A 22,060-nucleotide genomic window follows, 5' to 3' on the forward strand; every position below is an offset into this window, starting at 1 on the left:
TTAGGCTGGGCTCAGGGGCTCACACCTGTAATCTCAACACTTTGGGATGCTGAGGCGGGTGAATCATGAGGTCTGGAGTTCAAGATGAGCCTGGCCAACATGGTGAAACCCTAAAAACACAAAAAATTAACTGGGCATAGTGGCAGGTGCCTGTAATCCCAGCTATTTGGGAGGCTGAGACATGAGAATTGCTTGAACCCAGGAGGCAGAGGTTGCAGTGAGCCAAGATCCTGCCACTGTACGCCAGCCCAGATGACAGAGAAGACTCCGTCTCAAAAAAAAAATTCTGATTTAGGCCAGGTGCAGTGGCTCACACCTATAATCCCAACACTTTGGGAGGCTGAGGCGGGCAGATTACCTGTGGTCAGGAGTTGGCAATCAGCCTGGCCAACATAGTGAAACTCCATCTCTACTAAAAATACAAAAATTAGCCGGGCGTGGTGGCGCACACCTATAATCCCAGCTGCTTTGGAGGCTGAGGCAGGAGAATGGCTTTAACACAGGAGGCAGAGGTTGCAGTGAGCCGACATTGCACCATTACACTCCAGGCTGGCAACAGAGCAAAACTCTGTCTCAATCAATCAATCAATCAATCAGTAAGTAAATGTATAAAATTCTGAGTTTAAAAATAGCCTGCCTTAGAATGAAGCATTTCGAAGTCCAACTTTTCAAACAAACAGAAAAAACTACTCCTCACAACTATTTTCTCTCCTGACTACTCCAGATGATTTTCTAGTAGGGACTCATAGCTACGTGTGTTATTTCACCTAGAACGTGGAAACATTGAAGTTTTACTTTGACCACACACAAAGACTAGGGGCAAACCACAGTAAAAAAGCATTTCAAAAAATCTATGCAATAAAGGCCCAATTCCCGGCAACCTTTAACTGTAGCTCTTATGTTCAGTAAATGTTAATTTGCCTCACAAACTCTTTTTCAGACAGGTTCCTATAACACCCCAAAAATGCTCAAATTATCCTGGCACAGATGAAGCCTCTGGACCTCAGTTTTTATAGAACTGCATCAAGAAAATACTAAACTCAAGTAATATTAATTTGAACTACAAAAGGAAAAATATTTCCACTTTATAAGTACCTATTATGAGAGAAATATGATGAACATAGAGCTAAAATAAATTCAGACCAGGGATGATTCACCTCTAGGACCATTCCAAATTAAATCCAGGAAATGAGATTTTTAAAGTATCCTCCTTTTTTTTGTTTTGTTAGGCAGATGCATTCTCATCGAATGTACCTGTTGCTGTGGCTAGCAGAAAAAGAAACATGTCCAAGAACAAATTGAGACAACTTAGGAACCAAAAAACTATTCCCAAATATGTATGAAATTCTTGGAGGAAAACCAAAAGATATGTGCTTACTCTACGGCTGCCAAATACGACATATCTTGAAACAGGCTGGAAGTTCTGAGTAAATTAGTCTGCCAACGAAGCAGCTAGCCAAGGAAGCAAGCTCTAATCCAACCTGAAAATCTTGCATGATGGCAATGCTGAGAAGTGACATATCCCTAATAGAGAGAAATCCCAAGACAGCATCCAGATTTCTTTCCCAGTCACCTTGGCTAGGCCACAATCAGATCCTTTAAAGTCCGTATCTTTGTAAATTTAATTTTAGACTCTTTCCATAGTGGATAGGGGCTCAATATTTAAAGGAGAAAAAGGAGAAGGAAAGGGAGAGGAGAAAGAGAATACTAACTAGATATATATAAAACTGTCCTTATTTACAAGAAAAGAACCATAAACACAGGTCTTAATCACAAGCAGCTTACATTTTCATTGTGGAAAGGGCACCATGAATATGATTCAAATTAAGACATACAAAAACTTGTAAGCAGAGGCACACACTCAGTCTACTCCATCCCATTAATGGATTTGGAAGCAGAGGAAGGTGGATTTTTTTTTCACCAACACTTAAGATTTTCCTGGCCAGTCGCAGTGGCTTATGTCCGTAATCCTAGCACTTTGGGAGGCTGAGGTGGGAGGATCGCTTGAGCCCAGGAGTTAAGAGCCCAGCCTGGGCAACATGGTGAGAACTCATCTCTTTAAAAGAAGAAAAAAAAGGCCGGGCGCGGTGGCTCAAGCCTGTAATCCCAGCACTTTGGGAGGCCGAGATGGGCGGATCACGAGGTCAGGAGATCGAGGCCATCCTGGCTAACACGGTGAAACCCCGTCTCTACTAAGAAATACAAAAAATAGGCGGGCGAGGTGGCGGGCGCCTGTAGTCCCAGCTACTCGGGAGGCTGAGGCCGGAGAATGGCGTGAACCCGGGAGGCGGAGCTTGTAGTGAGCTGAGATCCGGCCACTGCACTCCAGCCTGGGCTACAGAGTGAGACTCCGTCTCAAAAAAAAAAAAAAAAAAAAAAGAAGAAAAAAAGGCTGGGTGCAGTGGCTCACACCTATAATCCCAGAACTTTGGGAGGCTGAGGCAGGCGGATCACAAGGTCAGGAGATCGAGACCATCCTGGCCAACATGGTAAAACCCCATCTCTACAAAAAATACAAAAATTAGCTGGGCATGGTGGTGCCTGCCTATAAACCCAGCTACTTGGGAGGCTGAAGCAGGAGAACTGCTTGAACCAGGGAGTCAGAGGCTGCAGTGAGCCAAAATCATGCCACTGCACTCCAGCATGGCGACAGAGGAAGACTCCGTCTCAATAAACAAAAAACAAAAATTTCCTGTCCCTGTCCATTATATAGCTCATAGAGTTATAAAGCCCCATACAAATTAAAGCCCCATACAAGGTTTTCCCCAAGAAAAATGCAAATACATATATTAGCGTTACTTATTTAAAACAGGACTGGTTTGCTGTCCAAATAACCCAGCACTGAGCACTATCTAACATGATTTTGGGATAGATATCTTTTGTCTTAACCTGGGACTGCAAGAGATAGAAAGTGGGATATGACAAACCAAAAAGCTGCTCTTGACTGAATACTGGTATCCAAAAGGGAAAACATCAGTGTCAATGGGACATAATTAAATGCAGTGTTTATTAGCAAGCTTCAGTCATTTGCATACTACCTTTATGATTTTTGCCTTTGTGGTATACTACCCCTACTATTACTTACTAATTTAAAAAAATATACAGAGTTGGCCGGGTGCAGTGGTTCATGCCTGTAATCCCAGCACTTTGGGAGGACAAGGCGGGCAGATCACTTAATGTCAGGAGTTCGAGACCAGCCTGGCCTCGAACTCTGGTGAAACCCCATCTCCACTAAAAGTACAAAAAGTAGCCAGGCATGGTGGCTCATGCCTGTAGTCCCAGCTACTTGGGAGGCTGAGGCACAAGAATCACTTGAACCTGGGAAGCAGAGGTTGCAGTAAGCCAAGATCACGCCACTGCACTCCAGCCTGGACAACAGAGTGAGACTTGGTCTCAAAAAAAAAAAAAAAACCACAGACTAACATCATGACCTATTATTACAGCTTTACCTCAGCAATAATATCCATAAAATGATCGACTTGAACAACTAGTTACATTTTTCCAATTCATATAAAAATACATACTATTAAGCCAGGCACGGTGGCTCACACCTGTAATCCCAGCACTTTGGGAGGCCGAGGCGGGCGGATCACGAGGTCAGGAGATCGAGACCATCCTGGCCAACATGGTGAAACCCTGTCTCTACTAAAAACACAAAAAAATTAGCCAGGCGTGGTGGCAGGCGCCTGTAGTTCCAGCTACTAGGGAGGCTGAGGCAGTAATTGCTTGAACCCAGGAGGCGGAGGGTTGCAGTGAGCCGAGATTACACTACTGCACTTCAGCCTGGGTGACTGTACTCCAGCCTGAGTGAGAAGAGCAAAACTCCATCTCAAAAAAAAAAAAAAAAAAAAAGAAAGAAACAAAACACTGACTTAGGGAACAAAAATACAGGAAAGGTAGAAAAGGAAGGTGGTGTTCAGGGACTCAGATTTGCTTTGAAAAGAATAACAAAGGTTACTTTTAGCTTTTTTTCAAAGTATACACCTATTCTCATCAATTTATATGTTGATTTCAAATTCTGCCTTTTTAAACACCTCTAATCATTAAGGATACTTAAGCTGGTCTCACGTTTAACCCAACAACTTTGCAGTACTTGTTGTCCTGTCCTTATGATGCAGAAGAAATTCAATAAATCTATGCAATGTCTATTTTGTTGATCTTCTAAACAACTTAAAAAGCTAGCAGTAAGGCAAGGTCAGCGCTGCTTTAATGAGGCTTAATCTTGTTTATATGAACTGAGCCATAATCAATTAATTTCTTTTTTTTTTTTTTTTTTTTTTTTTTTTTCAGAGTCTCACTCTGTCGCCCAGGCTGGAGTGCAGTGGCCGGATCTCAGCTCACTGCAAGCTCCGCCTCCCAGGTTTACGCCATTCTCCTGCCTCAGCCTCCCGAGTAGCTGGGACTACAGGCGCCTGCCACCTCGCCTGGCTAGTTTTTTGTATTTTTTAGTAGAGACGGGGTTTCACGGGGTTAGCCAGGATGGTCTCGATCTCCTGACCTCGTGATCCGCCCATCTCGGCCTCCCAAAGTGCTGGGATTACAGGCTTGAGCCACCGCGCCCGGCCATAATCAATTAATTTCTTATATCCTCTGTAGCTTAAAAATGTACTCAGTCCAGGCATAGTGGCTCATACTTGTAATTCCAGCACTTTGGGAGGCTAATTCGAGAGGATCGCTTGAGCACAGGAGTTCAAGACCAGACTGGGCAACATAGGGAGACCCTGTCTCTCCAAACAATTTAAAAATTAGCTGGGCACAGTGGCACACACCTGTGGTCCCAACTACTCGGGAGGCTGAGGCAGGAGGATTGTCTCAGCCAGGAAGGTCGAGGCTGCAGTGAGCTGTGGTTGTGCTATTGCACTCCAGCCTGAGCAACAGAGTAAGACCCTATCTCAAAAAAAAAAAAAAAAAAAAAAAACTCAACGGCACAAATACCAGTAAGATATTAAAACACTCTTAGACAAAGTTTAGGTTCACAGCCTAAAAAAAAGACTGGGTCACTACAGATCATCTTTATATTTTTGGAAATATCTTTGAATGGCCGGGCACAGTGGCTCATGTCTGTAATCCCAAAACTTTGGGAGGCTGAGGTGAGAGGACTGATTGAGCCCAGGAGTTCGAAACTAGCCTTGGCAGCATACTCAGACCCCTATCTCTACAAAATATACAAAAATTAGCCGAACATTCTGATGCACACCTATAGTCCCAGCTATATAGCTGATGTGGGAGGATGGCTTGAGCCCAGGAGGTGGAGGCTGCAGTGAGCCATGATTGTGCCACTGTACTCTAGCCTGGGTGACAGAGCAAGACTCTGTCTCAAAAAGAAAATCTTTGAGATATAATTCATATATCACAAAATTCATCCATTTAATGTATACAATTAAATGGTTTTTGATATACAGCTGACCCTTAAACATGGTAGCATGGGATGCCACCACCCTGTGCAGTAAGAAAAAATTCTGGCTGGGAGTGGTGGCTCATCCCTGTAATCCCTGCACTTTGGTAGGCCAAGGCAGGCAGATCACCTGAGGTCAGGAGTTCAAGACCAGCCTGACCAACATGATGAAATCCCATCTCTACTAAAAACACAAAAAATTAGCTGGGCGTGATGGCGCCTACCTATAATCCCAGCTACTCAGGAGGCTGACGCAGGAGAATTGCTTGAATCCAGGAGGTGGAGGTTGCAGTGAGCTGAGATCACGCCACTGTACTCCAGCCTGAGCAACAAGAGCAAAACTCCGTCTCAAAACAATAACAACAACATTCCATGTATAACTTTTGACTCCCAAAAAACTTAACTACTAACAACTCAAAGTTGACCAGAAGCCTTACTGATAACATAGTCAATTAACATACATTTTGTGCATCATGATATACCTTTTTCTTAATTGTTTTAAATATTTCTAGGCTATGTTCATCTGCAGGTTTTTTTAAGTTGTCACAAATTTAAAAAAAACTTATTGGAAAAAAATCCACGTATAAGCGGGTCCACACATTTCAAGCCTATTTTTTTTTTTTTTGAGATGGAGTCTTGCTCTGTCACCCAGGCTGGAGTGCATTGGCACAATCTCGGCTCACTGCAACCTCCACCTTCCGGGTTCAGGCCATTCTCCTGCCTCAGCCTCCCAAGCAGCTGGGACTACAGGCGCCCGTCACCACACCTGGCTTTTTTTTTTTTCTTTTTGTATTTTTAGTAAAGACAGGGTTTCACTGTGTTAGGCAGGATGGTCTCGATCTCCTGACTTCATGATCCGCCCACCTTGGCCTTCCAAAGTGCTGGGATTACAGGCGTGAGCCACCACGCCCAGCCACAAGCCTATGTTGTTGAAGGGTCAACTGCATCCACAGAGTTGTATAACCAACACCACCATCTGATTCCAGAATATTTTAATCATCCTCCCAAAAAATCTCTTGGCTTTAGCAATGACTCCACGCTCTCGTCTCCCCTCAGACCCTGGCAAACGCTAATCTACGTTCTGTCTCTATGCATTTACCAATTCTAGACATTGCATATAAATGAAATCATATGTGGCTATGATGGTTAATTTTATATGTCAACTTGACTAGGCTATAATACCCAGTTATTTAATCAAACATTAAGCGTTACTGTGAAGGTATTTTGTAGATATAATATCTACAATCAGTTGACTTTAGGGTAAAGAAAACTACCCTCCATAATGTGGATGGGTCTCATCCAATCATGACAATGAAGGCATAAGAGCAAAACCCGAGGCTTCTAAGAAGAGGAATTCTATCTCAAACTACAGCATGAACTCCTGCCTGATTTTCTAGCCTGCTGGCCTGCCCTAGAAATTTCAGACTTGTCAGGCCTCATAATCAATTCTCTAAAATAAATCTTACTGGTTCCATGGAGAACACTGACAGATACAGTAGCCTTTTGTATCTGGCTTCTTTCACTAAGCATGTTTTCAAGGTTCATGTTGTAGCATGTATCAATATTTCCTTCCTTTTTGTGGCTGAATAATATTCCATTGTATAGATATACCGTGCATTATTTTTATATTCATCAGCTGAATATTCGAACTGTCTCTACTTTTTGGCTATTATGAATAATGCTGCTGTGAACATTTGTGTACAAGTTTTTATGTGGATGCACATCTTCCTTTCTCTTAGGTATACGACCACAGATCTTTTTCTCATTGGGGTTGCAATAGACCCTGGTATCAAAAGATGTGTTGTAATGAAATATTTTAAAAAACAGTTCCCCACAGGCGTAGCCCAGTGGAGAATCATTTTTAAAAAGAGAGAGAAAAAAAAAAGAGCTTCAGGCTGGATTACAGTGCATTCTATTTAATAACCCAGAAGAACTATTTGGCACTTCCCCTCGCATCACACGGTCATATTTAGTCCTAGCAGCAGCACATCAAGATGGACCCATCAATTCTGAATCTGATTCAAGGCACCAGGCTGCTTCATTGTTTGAGCTTCATGGAAAGCAGCTGGACAAGAGTTTCTTTTATCCTAAGCATATCCATTTTATTACACTGCAAGCCAACTCCGTCATTCTGCTACACCCCAATGAATGATCCACCACAGTGAAATTTGTCATTTAAATACAACATCAGAGATTTTGCCAAGATTTGTAATTCTGAAGTCAAGAGCTTTAGAAAATTTTAAGCCACTTTAAGACATATCTGTTCCTTGCATTTAAACTGTATCATCTAGGCCAGATTAAGAAAATAAGGAGACATCAATCTAGAAATATGTGTACAACAAATACTGTATGTTATGTTGGAATCAATAGTCAATCCCTGGCCAGTGCGATGGCTCATGCCTGTAATCCCAGCACTTTGGGAGGCCGAGGCGGGTGGATCACCTGAGGTCAGGAGTTCAACACCAGCCTGACCAACATGGAGAAACCCCATCTCTACTAAAAATACAAAACTAGCCAGGTGGGATGGTGCATTGCCTGTAATCCCAGCTACTCGGGAGGCTGAGGCAGGAGAACTGCTGGAACCCGGGAGGCGGAGGTTGCGGTGAATCGAGATTGTGCCACTGCACTCCAGCCTGGGCGACAGAGCGAGACTCCATCTCGAGAACAAACAAACAAACAAAAGTCAATCCCTCCATGAAAGCTGTTCTTTACCCAGGAGATAACATATTGTTTCAACTGTAGAAAATATAAATTTATTGATGGCTTTACATAAGAGATTTATAACTGGTTAGAATTAGAAGTTAGGAATATTCAAAGAATGCTACAGCCTTAACTTTAATAATTACCACACAGTTTTAAAAAATTTTCTCAGAACATCAGTCAGAGAAAGAAAGTAGGCCTGGAAAACCAATGGTTCCATTAGAACTGCTTAGCTGGATGGCTAAGAGGATAAAAATTAATAACCTGCACCAAAAGATGCTATTCATAATTGCTATGGAGTTAAATGTAAACGGTACTGTTATTGTGTTTATAAAAACATACCTGATTATAAAATGTAATAATATCAGATAGGTGTCTCATGGAGTCTCTAGTCCAACCTCTATGTTAGAAATGGCCCAGGACATCTGTGTATTTACTGGCAATCACACAGTTTATAGCAGAGTCTGAATTAGAATCCAGATCGCCTAACTCAGCCCCAAAAGTGTTCTCGCCCCAAAAGTGTTCTCACTACAACACACCTCACTTCTTTTTTTTTTTTTTTTTTTTTTTTAAGAAATACATAGGGTCGCTGGGCGCGGTGGCTCAAGCCTGTAATCCCAGCACTTTGGGAGGCCGAGACGGGCGGATCACGAGGTCAGGAGATCGAGACCATCCTGGCTAACATGGTGAAACCCCGTCTCTACTAAAAAATACAAAAAACTAGCCGGGCGAGGTGGCGGGCGCCTGTAGTCCCAACTACTCGGGAGGCTGAGGCAGGAGAATGGCGTAAACCCGGGAGGCGGAGCTTGCAGTGAGCTGAGATCTGGCCACTGCACTCCAGCCTGGGTGACAGAGCAAGACTCCGTCTCAAAAAAAAAAAAAAAGAAAGAAATACATATGGTCTTGCTTGATCTGTCACCCAGGCGGCCGGAGTGCAGTGGCATGACCTTGGCTCACTGTGGCCTCAAACTCCTGGGCTCCAGTGACTCTCCCACCTCAGGTTCCTGAGTAGCTGGGACTACAGGCACACACCACCACAACTGGCTATTAATAATTTTTGTATTTTTTGTAGAGATGGGGGGCTCTCACTTTGTTGCCCATGCTGGTCACTTCTAATTTAACTCCAACACTTTTTTTTTTTTTTTGAGATGGAGTCTCACTCTGTTGCCCAGGCTAGAGTGCAGTGGCGTGGTCTCGGCTCACTGCAACTTCCACCTCCTGGGTTCAAGCAATTCTCCTGCCTCAGCCTCTCGAGTAGCTGGGATTACAGGCGCCTGCCACCACACCCAGGTAATGTTTTCTATTTTTAGTAGAGATGGGTTTCACCATGTTGGCCAGGTTGGTCTCGAACGCCTGACCTCATGATCCACCCACCTCGGCCTCCCAAAGTGCTGGGATTACAGGCGTGAGCTACGATGCCTGACTCTACCACTTTCACCTCTAGTTTCTAATTTAACTCTAAAACTTGGATCCCTAGTTCTAACCTCCTTTCCCTAATTTCCACCTGCCTCTTGGATAATGCCAGTACTTCAGAAAGGTCTACAACTGTACTTCCATCTTATCCTCCCTCACCTTCAGAGTCTACTTCTGTTAACCATGCTGGCACTCTCCTAAACAAGCTGTAAACATCCTTCTGCCTAACAGTTTCCAAATGATTTTGGTTTGGCCTTTACATTTCTCTCCCATCAGACTCTACTGTATACTAAGAATGTCATTTAAAAAAAAAATAGAGTTACTGCCTAAGGCTGGAGTTGGGGATAGGGAATTGGATGGGTTCAAGCTGTGTAGGTAACAACCTTCCTCACTATACCATCCTCAGTACACGTCCCTCATTCAACACAAGCTCATGATTAACAGCAAGAACTCTGGAGCTAATCTGCCTGGATTAGATTCTCTACTCTACCATATCTAGCTTTATCACTTGTTAGCTGTGTGACCATGGGCAAGTTACAGGCCTCAGTTTCCTCATTAGTAAAATACTCTTCATTATATGGTTATTATGGTGATTAAATTAAATATATAAAGTGCTTAGAACAGTGCCTGGCACAGAGTAAGCACTATAAAGGTTAATTGTTACTTAGAAAGAGATTATCTTGGTAGTGATGGGGAAGGGAAATAACAGAAAATCTATGGGAATAAGGTGAACAGTAGTTTCTAAAAGACCCTCTCCCTAAAACACCAGTTGAGAGGTACTGCTCTAGGTTAGAAATCCAACACTGCCCCAGACATGAGACAAGTAATCTTCAAATCTGTGAAAGAAAATGGAGAGTCTTTTTGGGGCTTCTAAAGGTTGTTCAGCCCTGAGGAGGTTGACTTTGGAGATGCAGTCTTGGAGCATGACCTCTTAATTAATGACCTTTTGTTTTAAATTAACTTCCTCATGTTCTTGTACCAGGCTCAGACCACATGGCTGAGATAAAAGACCCTTGGCCAGGTGCGGTGGCTCATGTCTATAATCCCAGCACTTTGGGAGGCCGAGGCAGGTGGATCACCTGAGGTCAGGAATTCGAGACCAGCCTGGCCAGCATGATGAAACCCCATCCCTACTAAAAATACAAAAAAAAAAAAAAAAATTAGCCAGGCGTGGTGGTATATGCCTGTAATCCCAGCAACCTGGGAGGCTGAGGCTAGAGAATGGGTTGAACCTGGGTAGCAGAGGTTGCAGTGAGCCAAGATCACACTATTGCACTCTAGACTGGGCTACAGAGCAAGATTCCATCTCCAAAAACAACAACAACAAAAAACCCTTCACCAGGCGTGGTGGCTCACGTCTGTAATTCCAGCACTTTGGGAGGCCAAGGCAGATGGATCACTTGAGGTCAGGAGTTTGAGACCAGACTGGCCAACATGGTGAAACCCCATCTATACTAAAAAATACAAAAATTAGCTGGGCATGGTGGTGCATGTCTGTGGTCCCAGCTATTCGGGAGGCTGAGGCAGGAGAACTGCTTGAACCAAGGAGGCAGAGGTTGCAGTGAGCTGAAATGGCGCCACTGGACTCCAGCCTGGGCGACAGAGCGACACTGTCTCCGGAGGAAAAAAAAAAAAATATTCTTGACTAAGAGACCCCTTGACTATTACATCCTTAATGTGGAATGTTAAATACACCCTTTCCAAAAAAGAAACACTGCCTACTACCGAATTGCTGCAACTATGCATTAACCTTGTATAGAAAATACTGAAATCCTGTTAAGCTTCCCCAATCCTTGCCTATATAAAAGATTCTCAAATCTCTCCATTTTGGAGCACTTCATTTGGCTATTATGAATAATGCTGCTGTGAACATTTGTGTACAAGTTTTTATGTGGATGTATGTTTTCCTTTCTCTTGGGCATATGATCATAGATCTTTTTAACATTGAGCTGGCAAGACCTTTCAAAAGGGGGTTGCAATCAAACCTTGGTATAAAAGATGTGGCACTGGAATGTTTTAAAAGACAGCTCCCCTATCCCATAGGGGTAAGCCCAGTGGAGAATCATGTTTAAAAAGAAAAACAGTCACAGGCTGGGTTACATTATATTCTATTTAGTAAGGCAGAAGAACTATCTGGCACATAAGAGAATGCATAGATCCTGAAATACACACATTTTGAAATTTTCTGCTGTAGGATTATTTGTCTGCTTTGTGGAGTCTGCGTCTTCCCAGGTAGCCATCCTCAAACTGCACTCAAATAAGCTCAATATCATATTGCCAGGACCTCGTTATTAAGGTTAACGGATCCAAGGGTGGGGAGCAATCCAGTTACAATCAACCAGTTAGATCAAACGTTACCTGCAGAAAAAAGTCATCTACAGAAACTTTTTGTTGGCCCACAGTGTTTTTTAAAAGAAAATGTAACTACTATGCAAATTGTAGGCTTCTTTTAAATACATGGAGCTTGGCACCTATCATTTTTTATCCAGACTACTTCAAGAATTTACATTATCTACCTGGCTCCTGAAGACATCTGAATTTACTGTCCTAGTTAATGTCCTGGGCTCTTACTTTCACTACCTATGGTTCTTATCCTTAAGGGGCTATAGGCAGACCCCCAAATTCTGGTATACCTGGTACCACATGAAGGTTTGCCCTTTACCTTTTGGTTTGTGGCGGCGGAGGGTGGGGCGGGGTGGGGGGAGGTCACACCAGAGCTTCAGTAGCTTTTCTGGTTATTTTTCAGTCTCACTGGGAGAAAGACCATATATGTTGTCTTATGCTTTACAAGCCATCAATTATAGCTATGTGATGGCTGGGTGCCATGGCTCGCGCCTGTAATTCCAGCACTTTGGGAGGCCAAGGCAGGCAGATCACTTGAGGCCAGGAGTTCGAGACCAGCCTGGCCAACATGGCAAAACCCCATCTCTTAACTGAAAATACAAAAGTTAGCTGGGCATGGTGGTGCACAGCTGCAGTCCCAGCTACTCAGGAGGCTGAGGCAGGAGAATCGCTTGACCCCGGGTGGCAGAGGTTGCAGTGAGCCCAGGTCGCATCACTGCATTCCAGCCTGGGCGAGAGTGAGACTTTGTCTCAAAAAAAAAAAAATTACAGCTATGTGAAGCCTGTAAGAATCCACATTCTAAGCTCTAGTATTCTACCAAAACAAGTTAAACTACTTTGTTTTTCCTACTGGAACCCAGGGAGGAAAATCAAGTGCAAGTTTACCAAAAATACCTTTTGTCCTTTATATATAAACAGAGCCAGTGACGACAACTTGTTTCATCACCTGAATCAGCGGTTATTATGTATTCAGTTTTCCACTGGGAAATAATAGTGTGCCTAATATTTCTGGGCCTGATGCAATTCTACCTTTTACATAAAAAAGTATTTCTGTTAAAAAGAAACAAAAAAATGATGATTAGGGAAATACTCATAGCTTCTCAAGACAGATACAACAGGTACCTTTAAAAAATAAAGCTCTGGCTGGGTGCAGTGTCTCACACCTGTAATCCCGGCACTTTAGGACGCAGAAGCAGGTGGATCATGAGCTCAGGAGATTGAGACCATCCTGACCAACATGGTGAAAACCCGTCTCTACTAAAAATACAAAAATTAGCTGGGTGTGGTGGCATGCGCCTGTAATCCCAACTACTCGGGAGGCTGAGGCAGGAGAATCACTTGCATCCAGAAGGCGGAGGTTGCAGTGAGCAGAGACAGCGCCACCACACTCCAGTCTGGTGACAGAACAAGACTCCATCTCAAAACAATAACAACAACAAAAAGCTCTGCAAAGAGTCTGAAGGGCTGAGTGGCTGTACAGGTGTTTGAATTTTAGTCTAATAATTGCTAGTCACTGGATTTCCTTAGCATAGTAAAGGTCTGACCTAAGAACTCTGAAGACTTAAATTCTGAGCATTAGCTCTGATAGGTTCCAAATGAAGGTGGGAGGAGGAGTTGGCGAACAGGGAAAAATTGAACCAATCAATATAGAGAGATGCAGCCTAGCTGTTACTGCAAAGCCTCTGTGCTTCTCAGATCAATTAATCAAGTAAGTTCATCTCAGCAGGGTGTTTATAGGGCAGGGAGGGGGTACAGCTGTCTTTTTTTTTCTTTTCTTTTCTTTTAATTTGAGACAGAGTTTCGCTCTGTCACCCCGGCTGGAGTGCAGGGGCATGATCTCCAACCACTCACTGCAACCTCTGTCTTACTGCAACCTCTGCCTCTCAGGTTCAAGCCATTCTCCTGCCTCAGCCTCCTGAGTAGCTGAGATTACAGGTGTGTGCCACCATGCCTGGCTAATTTTTGTGTTTTTAGTAGAGACAGGGTTTCACCCCGTTCGAGAGGCTGGTCTCGAACTCCTGACCTCAGGTGATCTGCCCACCTTGGCCTCTCAAAGCTCAAAGTGCTGGGATTACAGGTGTGAGCCACAGCGCCCGGCCAGAAATAAAGCTGTTAATTGATATGATAGTCCCCAACTCTCTATTTGTTTTTATAATTGTGAAATATCATAGACATAGTGTACAGTGTAAGAGATTATTACAAAGCAAGTATCCTTGTAAGCCACCATCCAAGTCAAGAAACATTTCAAGACAGGCCTGGCTCAGTGGTTCACACCTATACTCCCAGCAAGTTTGGGAGGCTGAGGTGGGCTGATCACTTGAGGCCAGGAGTTTGATACCAGCCCTGTCTCTATTAAAATACAAAAAAAAAAAAAAAAATCAACTGGGCGTGGTGGTGCACCCCTGTATTCCCAGCTATTCGGGAGGCTGAGGCAGGAGAATGGCTTGAACCTGGGAGGCGGAGGTTGCAGTGAGCCAAGATTTCACCACTGCACTCCAGCCTGGGCAACAGAGACTCCATCTCAAAAAAAAAAAAAAAGAAAAGAAAAAGCTTTATTTCTTTTAAAATAGATAACAAAAAAAAAAAGAAAAAATGCTTTATTTCTTTTAAAATAGACAGCAAAAAAAGAAAAAAGCTTTATTTATTTTAAAATAGATGGAATAAATATGTGAAAATGTTAATATGCTAAATGTGGGGTTTGGGTATATAAGAAATGCGTTAACATTCCTTATGTTTGAAAGTGTCCAAATTAAGCTGATAAAGAAAAAGTAAATGGAATAGTTAGATGAATCAAGTTACTGCAAATCAAGTAAAGCATGAAATTTGGCTGGGTGTGGTGGCTCACACCTGTAATTTCAGCACTTTGGGAGGCCAAATTGGGCGAATGACTTGAGGTCAGGAGTTCAAGACTAGCCTTGCCAACATGGTGAAACCCTGTCTCTACCAAAAATACAAAAATTAGCTTGATGTGGTGGCGAGCGCCTGTAGTCCCAGCTACTCAGGAGGCTGAGGCAGGAGAATTGCTTGAACCCAGCAGGTGGAGCCTGCAGTGAGCTAAACCCATGCCACCATACTCCAGCCTCCAGCCTGGGCGACAGAGTGAGACTCCATCTCAAAAAAAAAAAAAAAGAAAGAAATTTAACTACAGTCTTATGGGTCTATTCCTCAAATAGCTTCTTTTGTGACTTTAATTCCATGTAAAAAGATAAGAATTATAATGCTGGTAACTAAATCAAACTTCTAGGCTTACTAGCTTTGGCGGGGAGGGGTCAGAGAATGCATGATTCATAAAATATATGGCTATATTATCAATTTTTTTTTTTTTTTTTTTTTGAGACGGAGTCTCGCTCTGCCGCCCAGGTTGGAGTACAGTGGCCGGATCTCAGCTCACTGCAAGCTCCGCCTCCCAGGTTTACGCCATTCTCCTGCCTCAGTCTCCCGAGTAGCTGGGACTACAGGCGCCCACCACCTCGCCCGGCTAGTTTTTTGTATTTTTAGTAGAGACGGGGTTTCACCGTGTTAGCCAGGATGGTCTCGATCTCCTGACCTCGTGATCCGCCCGTCTCGGCCTCCCAAAGTGCTGGGATTACAGGCTTGAGCCACCGCGCCCGGCCTCAATTTTTTTTGAGATGGAGTTTTGCTCTTGTTGCCCAGGCTGGAGTGCAATGGCACAATCTCAGCTCACTGCAATCTCCGCCTCCTGGGTTCAAGCGATTCTCCTGTCCCAGCCTCAGCTGGGATTACAGGCGCACACCACCATGACTGGCTAATTTTTGTATTTTTAGTAGAGACAGGGTTTCATATTTGTCAGGCTGGTCTTGAACTCCTGACTTCAGGTGATCCTCCTGCCTAGGCCTCCCAAAGTGCTGGGATTACAGGTGTGAGTCATTGTACCCGGCCATCTATTAAATTTTAAATTACTTTTTCCCCCTTTTTGATTCCTCTGTTATTCCAATCATAGATAATGCATATATTATGAAATATACACATATTTTGAAATTTTCTGCTTTAGGGTTATCTGTCTGCTTTTCTCCCAGCAGCTACTGGCTTTCAAAATAAGAAATGACAGTTCTGATTCTTCCATAGAACAGTCCTGGGCATCAAAGCTAGTCTTTGACCTCTACTGAAATTCAATAAGATCTAGAATGAAATATAGACCAAATTATGCAAAGATGAATGGTAACTAGACCCAATATTGATTCATCTGGAAAATTTACAGATGCTTCTAGAAAGTAAATCTGTTGATCTGGGTTTCAAAGGTTTGATTCTATACCTTCAACATGCGAAGCTTATGACTCACGGCTTAGAGGAACGGTTATTCAGAGTTCTTGGGATAGGGGATGGCTGTGTATGTGTGTGTATACACATATTTATAAACATAAATACAGACCTTTTTCAGATCAATATTTTCAAAGGGATAAAAGAATGAACTAGCCTCAGAAGACCAAAACAAAAGAGGCAGAAGAGAAAAAAATGAATATTGCAATATACGAATATCTAGGAAATGCAGAGCACTTCGTGGGAGCTCATTTCCAGCTGAATTGACTTTGAGAGTCGTTTTAGTTCTACACCTCACTGCTCAAACCGCAGGCATCACCATGCAACTTATCGGTTTACAGCTGTGCTGTGGGTACCATCTGAAAATCTGGAAATGATTAGCTTATGCAAAACAGCCACAACCCCCAGAAACCAGGCGCTCTCCACCACTTTACCATTTAAGTCTTACACCACTCTTGCGACTGTAAGCGAATTGACAAACATCTACTGAGCAAATGGGACCTAGATTTTAAACAAAGACTGAAATCTGGAAGGCTACAAGTAAACGGAAGCTGAAACTAGCTCGCCTATTCTGTTGGCCAAGAATTTCGTGGAATCTGCTAAACTTCTCTTCCCAAAAATGATACTCATCTCCTGGGAGGTGATAATCTAATCACCTCGGTGGCTGAGTGGGTGGGGCCGCGTCAGAGAATTCTTTCAAGAAATCACTAAACGTTTGACTTGAAGATTGATGAGAAACCAGCCAAAAGGCTATCAGGCCAAGGACCCCCAACCCCCCTAACTCCCTTACATACATACTTCCTTCCCAATCTCTGGGCTGAAGTTTATGCCGAAGCCAAAAACTACCAGCGCTAGAATCCACTGCGTGCCAGGCACAGCTCACTCACCGCTTTCACGCAGTTCTAACTAAAACACCCAAACCGCAAAGTCCCTGTTAAGGGGTAAATAAGCCGGCAAAACCCATTCACAGGATGGCTCCCGCATCTCGTCCAAAGCCCTTTTCCCCCGAGTTCCCAAGAGTATAAATCCAAGAAAAGAAAATAAGGCGTCCAGGTCTTTCCTCTCCCGGAGCCGATAGGTGGCTGCCTAGAAGTTCCATTGGCCACACATACTCCGAACTTGGAAGATTAGGGTCCCCCTACATGACGCCCCAGCTGCTACTTACCGGCACATTGTTTACACCTTGTCCCTTGGAAGCTATCAGGAGAATTTCTCTGAAGTCCATGTTGGGCCGAGGCGGGAGAAACTGGGCCAGGCACTCGGAAAGGACTGACAGCGCACCTAACCGAGGAGCCCAGCTACAGCCAACTGCACTGCCTCGGCAGCCCCACTGCCACCCCGCCTCTGCGGGACCACTTCCGGCGCCTTCCTATGCCGTCTGCCCGCCCCCTTCCCTCCACGGCCTATATCCTTTCAGGGCCGCCACAGCGCTCGCGAGTCCCTGCGCAACTTCCGCTTTTAGGCCGAGACACGTACAAACGTGATACGTGGCTGCTGGCGTCGGCCCGAGGGGCAGGGACTAGGCATTTTAGCGACCAAGCGGGTGTGGCTAAGCGGAGAGCGGCTTCCCCGGTGGCCCGAGCGCGTGGCCTTGTCATCTTGTTGCTCCTGGTGAGCGCTGGGTAGGGAAAGTGAGGGGGTGGTAGGGAAAGCCTGGGTTCTCTGGCTGTCACGGGTAGGCGCTCAGATCCAAACGGCGGCGCCACAACAGCTGAACAGACGGATCTCGAGCCAGGATTTGGGCTACTTGTGTCTAGGCGCTCACGAAGCTGCGCAGGCGCACACGGCAGCGCCCGGTGCTGTCTTGAATGAACATTACTCATCAAATCCCGCCACTTGGAAGTGCGCTCACCTCCTCAGATGCACGGATGCCGGGGATGGGGGCACGTGCTTACTGCTTTTACCCCGGTTAGAAAATAAGTTTTACGTGGGGCAGCCAACCTGTATTTTTGCTCAGGCAGTGAATTAAGGAATTTCTGACATACAGAGACCCAGCCTCTACATACTTTGGTGTGCTGATGAACATATGCTTCATATTCATTGGGATCCTAGTCCTGACTTCCTTTTGAGAGTCATCTTGCATCTGTAAGGTCATTTCGACTTAGCAAAAACATTGAAAATAATTAGGCAAACCTGGGTCTGCAGGTGTGAACCGGCCAGGGGATTGATACCAGACAGGTACTCGGAATCTTTTTGGTGGGATGGAAATGCTTCTAAACTGGATTGTGGGGATGGTCGCACTATACATGTACTAAAAATCGTACACTTAAGACGGGTGAATGATACAGTATGTAAATATGTCAAGCTGTTAAAACGTGCTAGGCAAAGCTGCTGGGTCTTATTTACTCTTTGATGCTTTAATGCTGTGAACGTAATTCAAAATCAAAGCTGTTGAAACTTTAAATTATTTTGCGCCTTAAAGGAACGTCATTATGGAACCTGAGCCACATAACAGGCAGCTGCCTGTGTTCCTCTAATTATAGATTAGCCTTTCTCTCCTACATCGTTTTGTGAAAACACAGGGAGAAGACAGCCATCTACAAACCAAAGAGAGAGACCTTAAGGTAACAACACAATTCTAGCCTCCAGAATTGTGAGACAATAAATTTCTGTTGTTTAGGCCACCTAGTCTGTGGTACTTTATTGGCAGCCCTAGCAAACGAATACACTGGCATATGGTGAGTGTTTTCAATTAATGCCAACTATCATTTCTCAAGGAAACTCTTCCTCAGCTATCTCAGGGCCCCTTTTATAAATTCTTACAACCCCCCAGTATTTCCCTTCATGGAATATTTTAGTTTGTAATTACTTTTTTTTTTTTTTTTTTTTTACTGTTGGCTGTATCTGTGGTAGATAGAGCTATGAGAATGGTCATAGGCCTATTTTACCCATCACTATTTCCATCACCAGCACAGTTCCCTGCTAATGCACGTAAAAGCTGCAACAAAGATTTTTTGACCAAATTAATGAATCGGTAAGTGGAAAGCTCCCAAGATTCAATATTCTAATACTTAGTATACATTGAGCCCTAACTATATGCTTAGTGCTTGACATGGATTATCTGATCTAATCATGAGTGTCTATAAGGCATTTCTTGTTACTGTTTTATAGATGAAAAGCTGAAGCTTGAAGAGATGAAATTAGACTAATACTGTATCATTAGTCAATGGGAGAGCCAAGACTAGAACCCTTAGATTACCCACACTAGACTCTATATTTCAGTTAGCCCATTTGAACTGGTACAAGTCTATGTACATGGAGTTATAATGTAAAAGGGCTTGGATTAGGTGACTAATACCTAGTTAGTCAAAATCAAGAACAACGGCTGGAGGTGGGAATGAGGTAAGGAATGAGAGGAGCAATTTTCCTGTATCCTTGTAAAACAGTCTATTATTGAGTTCAGGAAATACTTCCTGGGAAACTACTACTGTGTGCCCAACCTTATGGATGATACAAAGAAAGACCCATATCCTGCCTGCCTGATCAGAACTTTTAATTCTTGTGTGAACACAAGTAATTATGTAAAACAGAAAGTGCTAACTGTATTAGGGCTACAAAGTGTGGGGAATAGCGTTGCCAGATTTAGCAAATAAAAATGTGGACATCCAGTTAGGACCTTGCTCTTTCGCTCAAGCTGGAGTGTGGTGGTGCAATCACGGCTCACTGCAACCTTAACCTGGGCTCAAGCCATCCTCCCACCTCAGCCTCCCAAGTAGCTGGGACCACAGGTGTAGGTGACCATGCCTGGTTCAATTTTATATTTTTTGTAGAGACGAGATTTCGCTGTGTTGCCCAGGCTGGTCTTGAACTCCTGAGCTCAAGTAATCTGCCTACCTGAGATTCCCAAATTGCTGGGATTATAGGCATGAGCCACCATGCCTGGCCCATCCAGTTAAATTGGAAACACATACACCAAAAATCATTTGTTGTTTATCTGAAATTCAACTTTAGGTGTCTTGTATTTATCTGGCAACTCTAGAAGTGTTAAAATTCCAGCTACAACATTACATTTAGAGAGTGTGAAAAGCGTATTAAAGGGTTGAAATAACAAGTAGTGGGTGTATTTAGGAGAATGCTAGGAAATAAAGGTCAGAAAAGTAAGTGAAGGTCGGGCGAGGTGGCTGACACCTGTAATCCCAACACTTTGGGGGGCTGAGGCAGGCAGATCGCCTGAGGTCAGGAGTTTGAGACCAGCCTGGCCAACATGGCAAAACCCTGTCTATACAAAAATTAGCTGGGCATGGTGGTGGGCTCCTGTAGTCCCAGCTACTTGGGAGGTTGAGGCAGCAGAATCATTTGAACCTGGGAGATGAAGGTTGCAGTGAGCCGAGATCACACCACTGCACTCCAGCCTGGGTGACAGAGTGAGACTCCAGGCCATGAGGAAGGACAGGTGAGTGTGATATTTCAAGATACTTGGTAATGAAGAAAAGGTGAGAGATATGCAATAACCAGGGTGGTGGTCGGGGCTGTTGGGAAAAAGGTAAACTCGGGTAGTGTGAACCAGAAAAAATGGAATGAAGTGGGTCTTTGCCAACCACAGGTCCAGGTTCTGCCTTGGAAGGGCTGTGTGTCCTTAGGCAAGTTTCTGTTTTGTACTTTTTGATGTATGGCACAGTATTTGAATATAAGGTTTGATGTAAAAAATTTTCAGACAAAAAAATAACAAAGTTCCCATCAGCCTCACTCAATCTCACCTCCCTCCCTAGAGGATACTACCATATAAAGTTGCTGAGTGTGCTTCTGAGATGTTTGTATACACACAATGATGCCTAATGTACAATATATAATGTATATATATAAATGTACTATATGTATGTAGGATACATAGAACATATAATATTAGCATATCAATATAAATCTAGGATATGTATCTTTGAAAACATCTAACTTGGTTGTGTGTCCTTGGTTTATTTATAGAAATGAGACACACACATACATACATATATGTGCTATGGGCTGAACTGTGGTCCCCCCAAAATTCAGGTATTGAAACCTTAACCCCCAATGTGAATATATTTGGAGACAGGGTATCTGAAGAGGTAATTAAGGCTGGGCATGGTGGCTCATGCCTGTAATCCCAGCACTTTGGGAGGCCTAGGCAGGCAGATCACTGGAGATCAGGAGTTTGAGACCAGCTTGGCCAACATGGTGAAACCCCATCTGTACTAAAAATACAAAAATTAGCCAGGCATGGTGGTGCATGCCTATAGTTCCAGCTACATGGGAGGCTGAGGCACGAGGATCGCTTGAACCTGGGAGGTGAAGGTTGCAGTGAGCTGAAATGGCACCACTGCACACTCCAGCCTGGGTGACAGAGCAAGACTACATCTCTAAAAATAATAATAATAATAAATAAAGGGGTAATTAAGGGCCAGGCGCGCTGGCTTATGCCTATAATCCCAGCACTTTGGGAGGCCAAGGCCGGTAAATCACCCGACATCAGGAGTTCAAGACTAGCCTGGCCAACATGGTGAAAACCTATCTCTACTAAAAATATAAAAATTAGCTGGGCATGGTGGCACACACCTGTGGTCCCAGCTACTCAGGAGGCTGAGGCAGGAGAATGGCTTGAACTTGGAAGGTGGAAGTTACAGTGAGCTGAGATCACATCACTGCATTCCATCCAGCCTGGGCTGCAGAGCCAGATTTCATCTAAAAAAAAAAAAAAAAAGAAAGAAAGAAAAGAGAAAAAGAGGTAATTAAGGTTAAATGAGGTCATTGGGATGGGGCCCTGATCCAATAGAACTGGAGCCCTTATTGGAAAAGGAAGAGACACCAGAGATGCACATGCCCAGAGAAGAGGCCATGTGAGGACAATGTGAAAACAGCAATTTGTAAGCCAAGCAAAAAGGTCTCAGAAGAAACCTACCATGATGACACTTTAATCTTAGACTTGTAGCCTCCAGAAGTGTGAGAAAATAAATTTTT

The 22,060-nt window shown here is 43.7% G+C and overlaps 1 protein-coding gene across 1 annotated transcript in view; it reads right to left on the reverse strand.

The window, feature by feature from the left end:
- Nucleotides 1–17,585, reverse strand: part of SPTY2D1 (SPT2 chromatin protein domain containing 1) — a 28,819-nt gene extending 11,234 nt beyond the window's left edge. The window contains exon 1 of the mRNA XM_003910147.3: nt 17,295–17,585. Coding sequence (XP_003910196.1) covers nt 17,295–17,354 — 60 coding nt within the window. The 5' untranslated portion in view covers nt 17,355–17,585. The remainder of the gene's footprint in view (nt 1–17,294) is intronic.
- Between the last annotated feature and the right edge of the window lie 4,475 nt (nt 17,586–22,060).

Source organism: Papio anubis, chromosome 12 (assembly GCF_008728515.1).
Source record: "Papio anubis isolate 15944 chromosome 12, Panubis1.0, whole genome shotgun sequence".
NCBI lineage: Eukaryota > Metazoa > Chordata > Mammalia > Primates > Cercopithecidae > Papio > Papio anubis.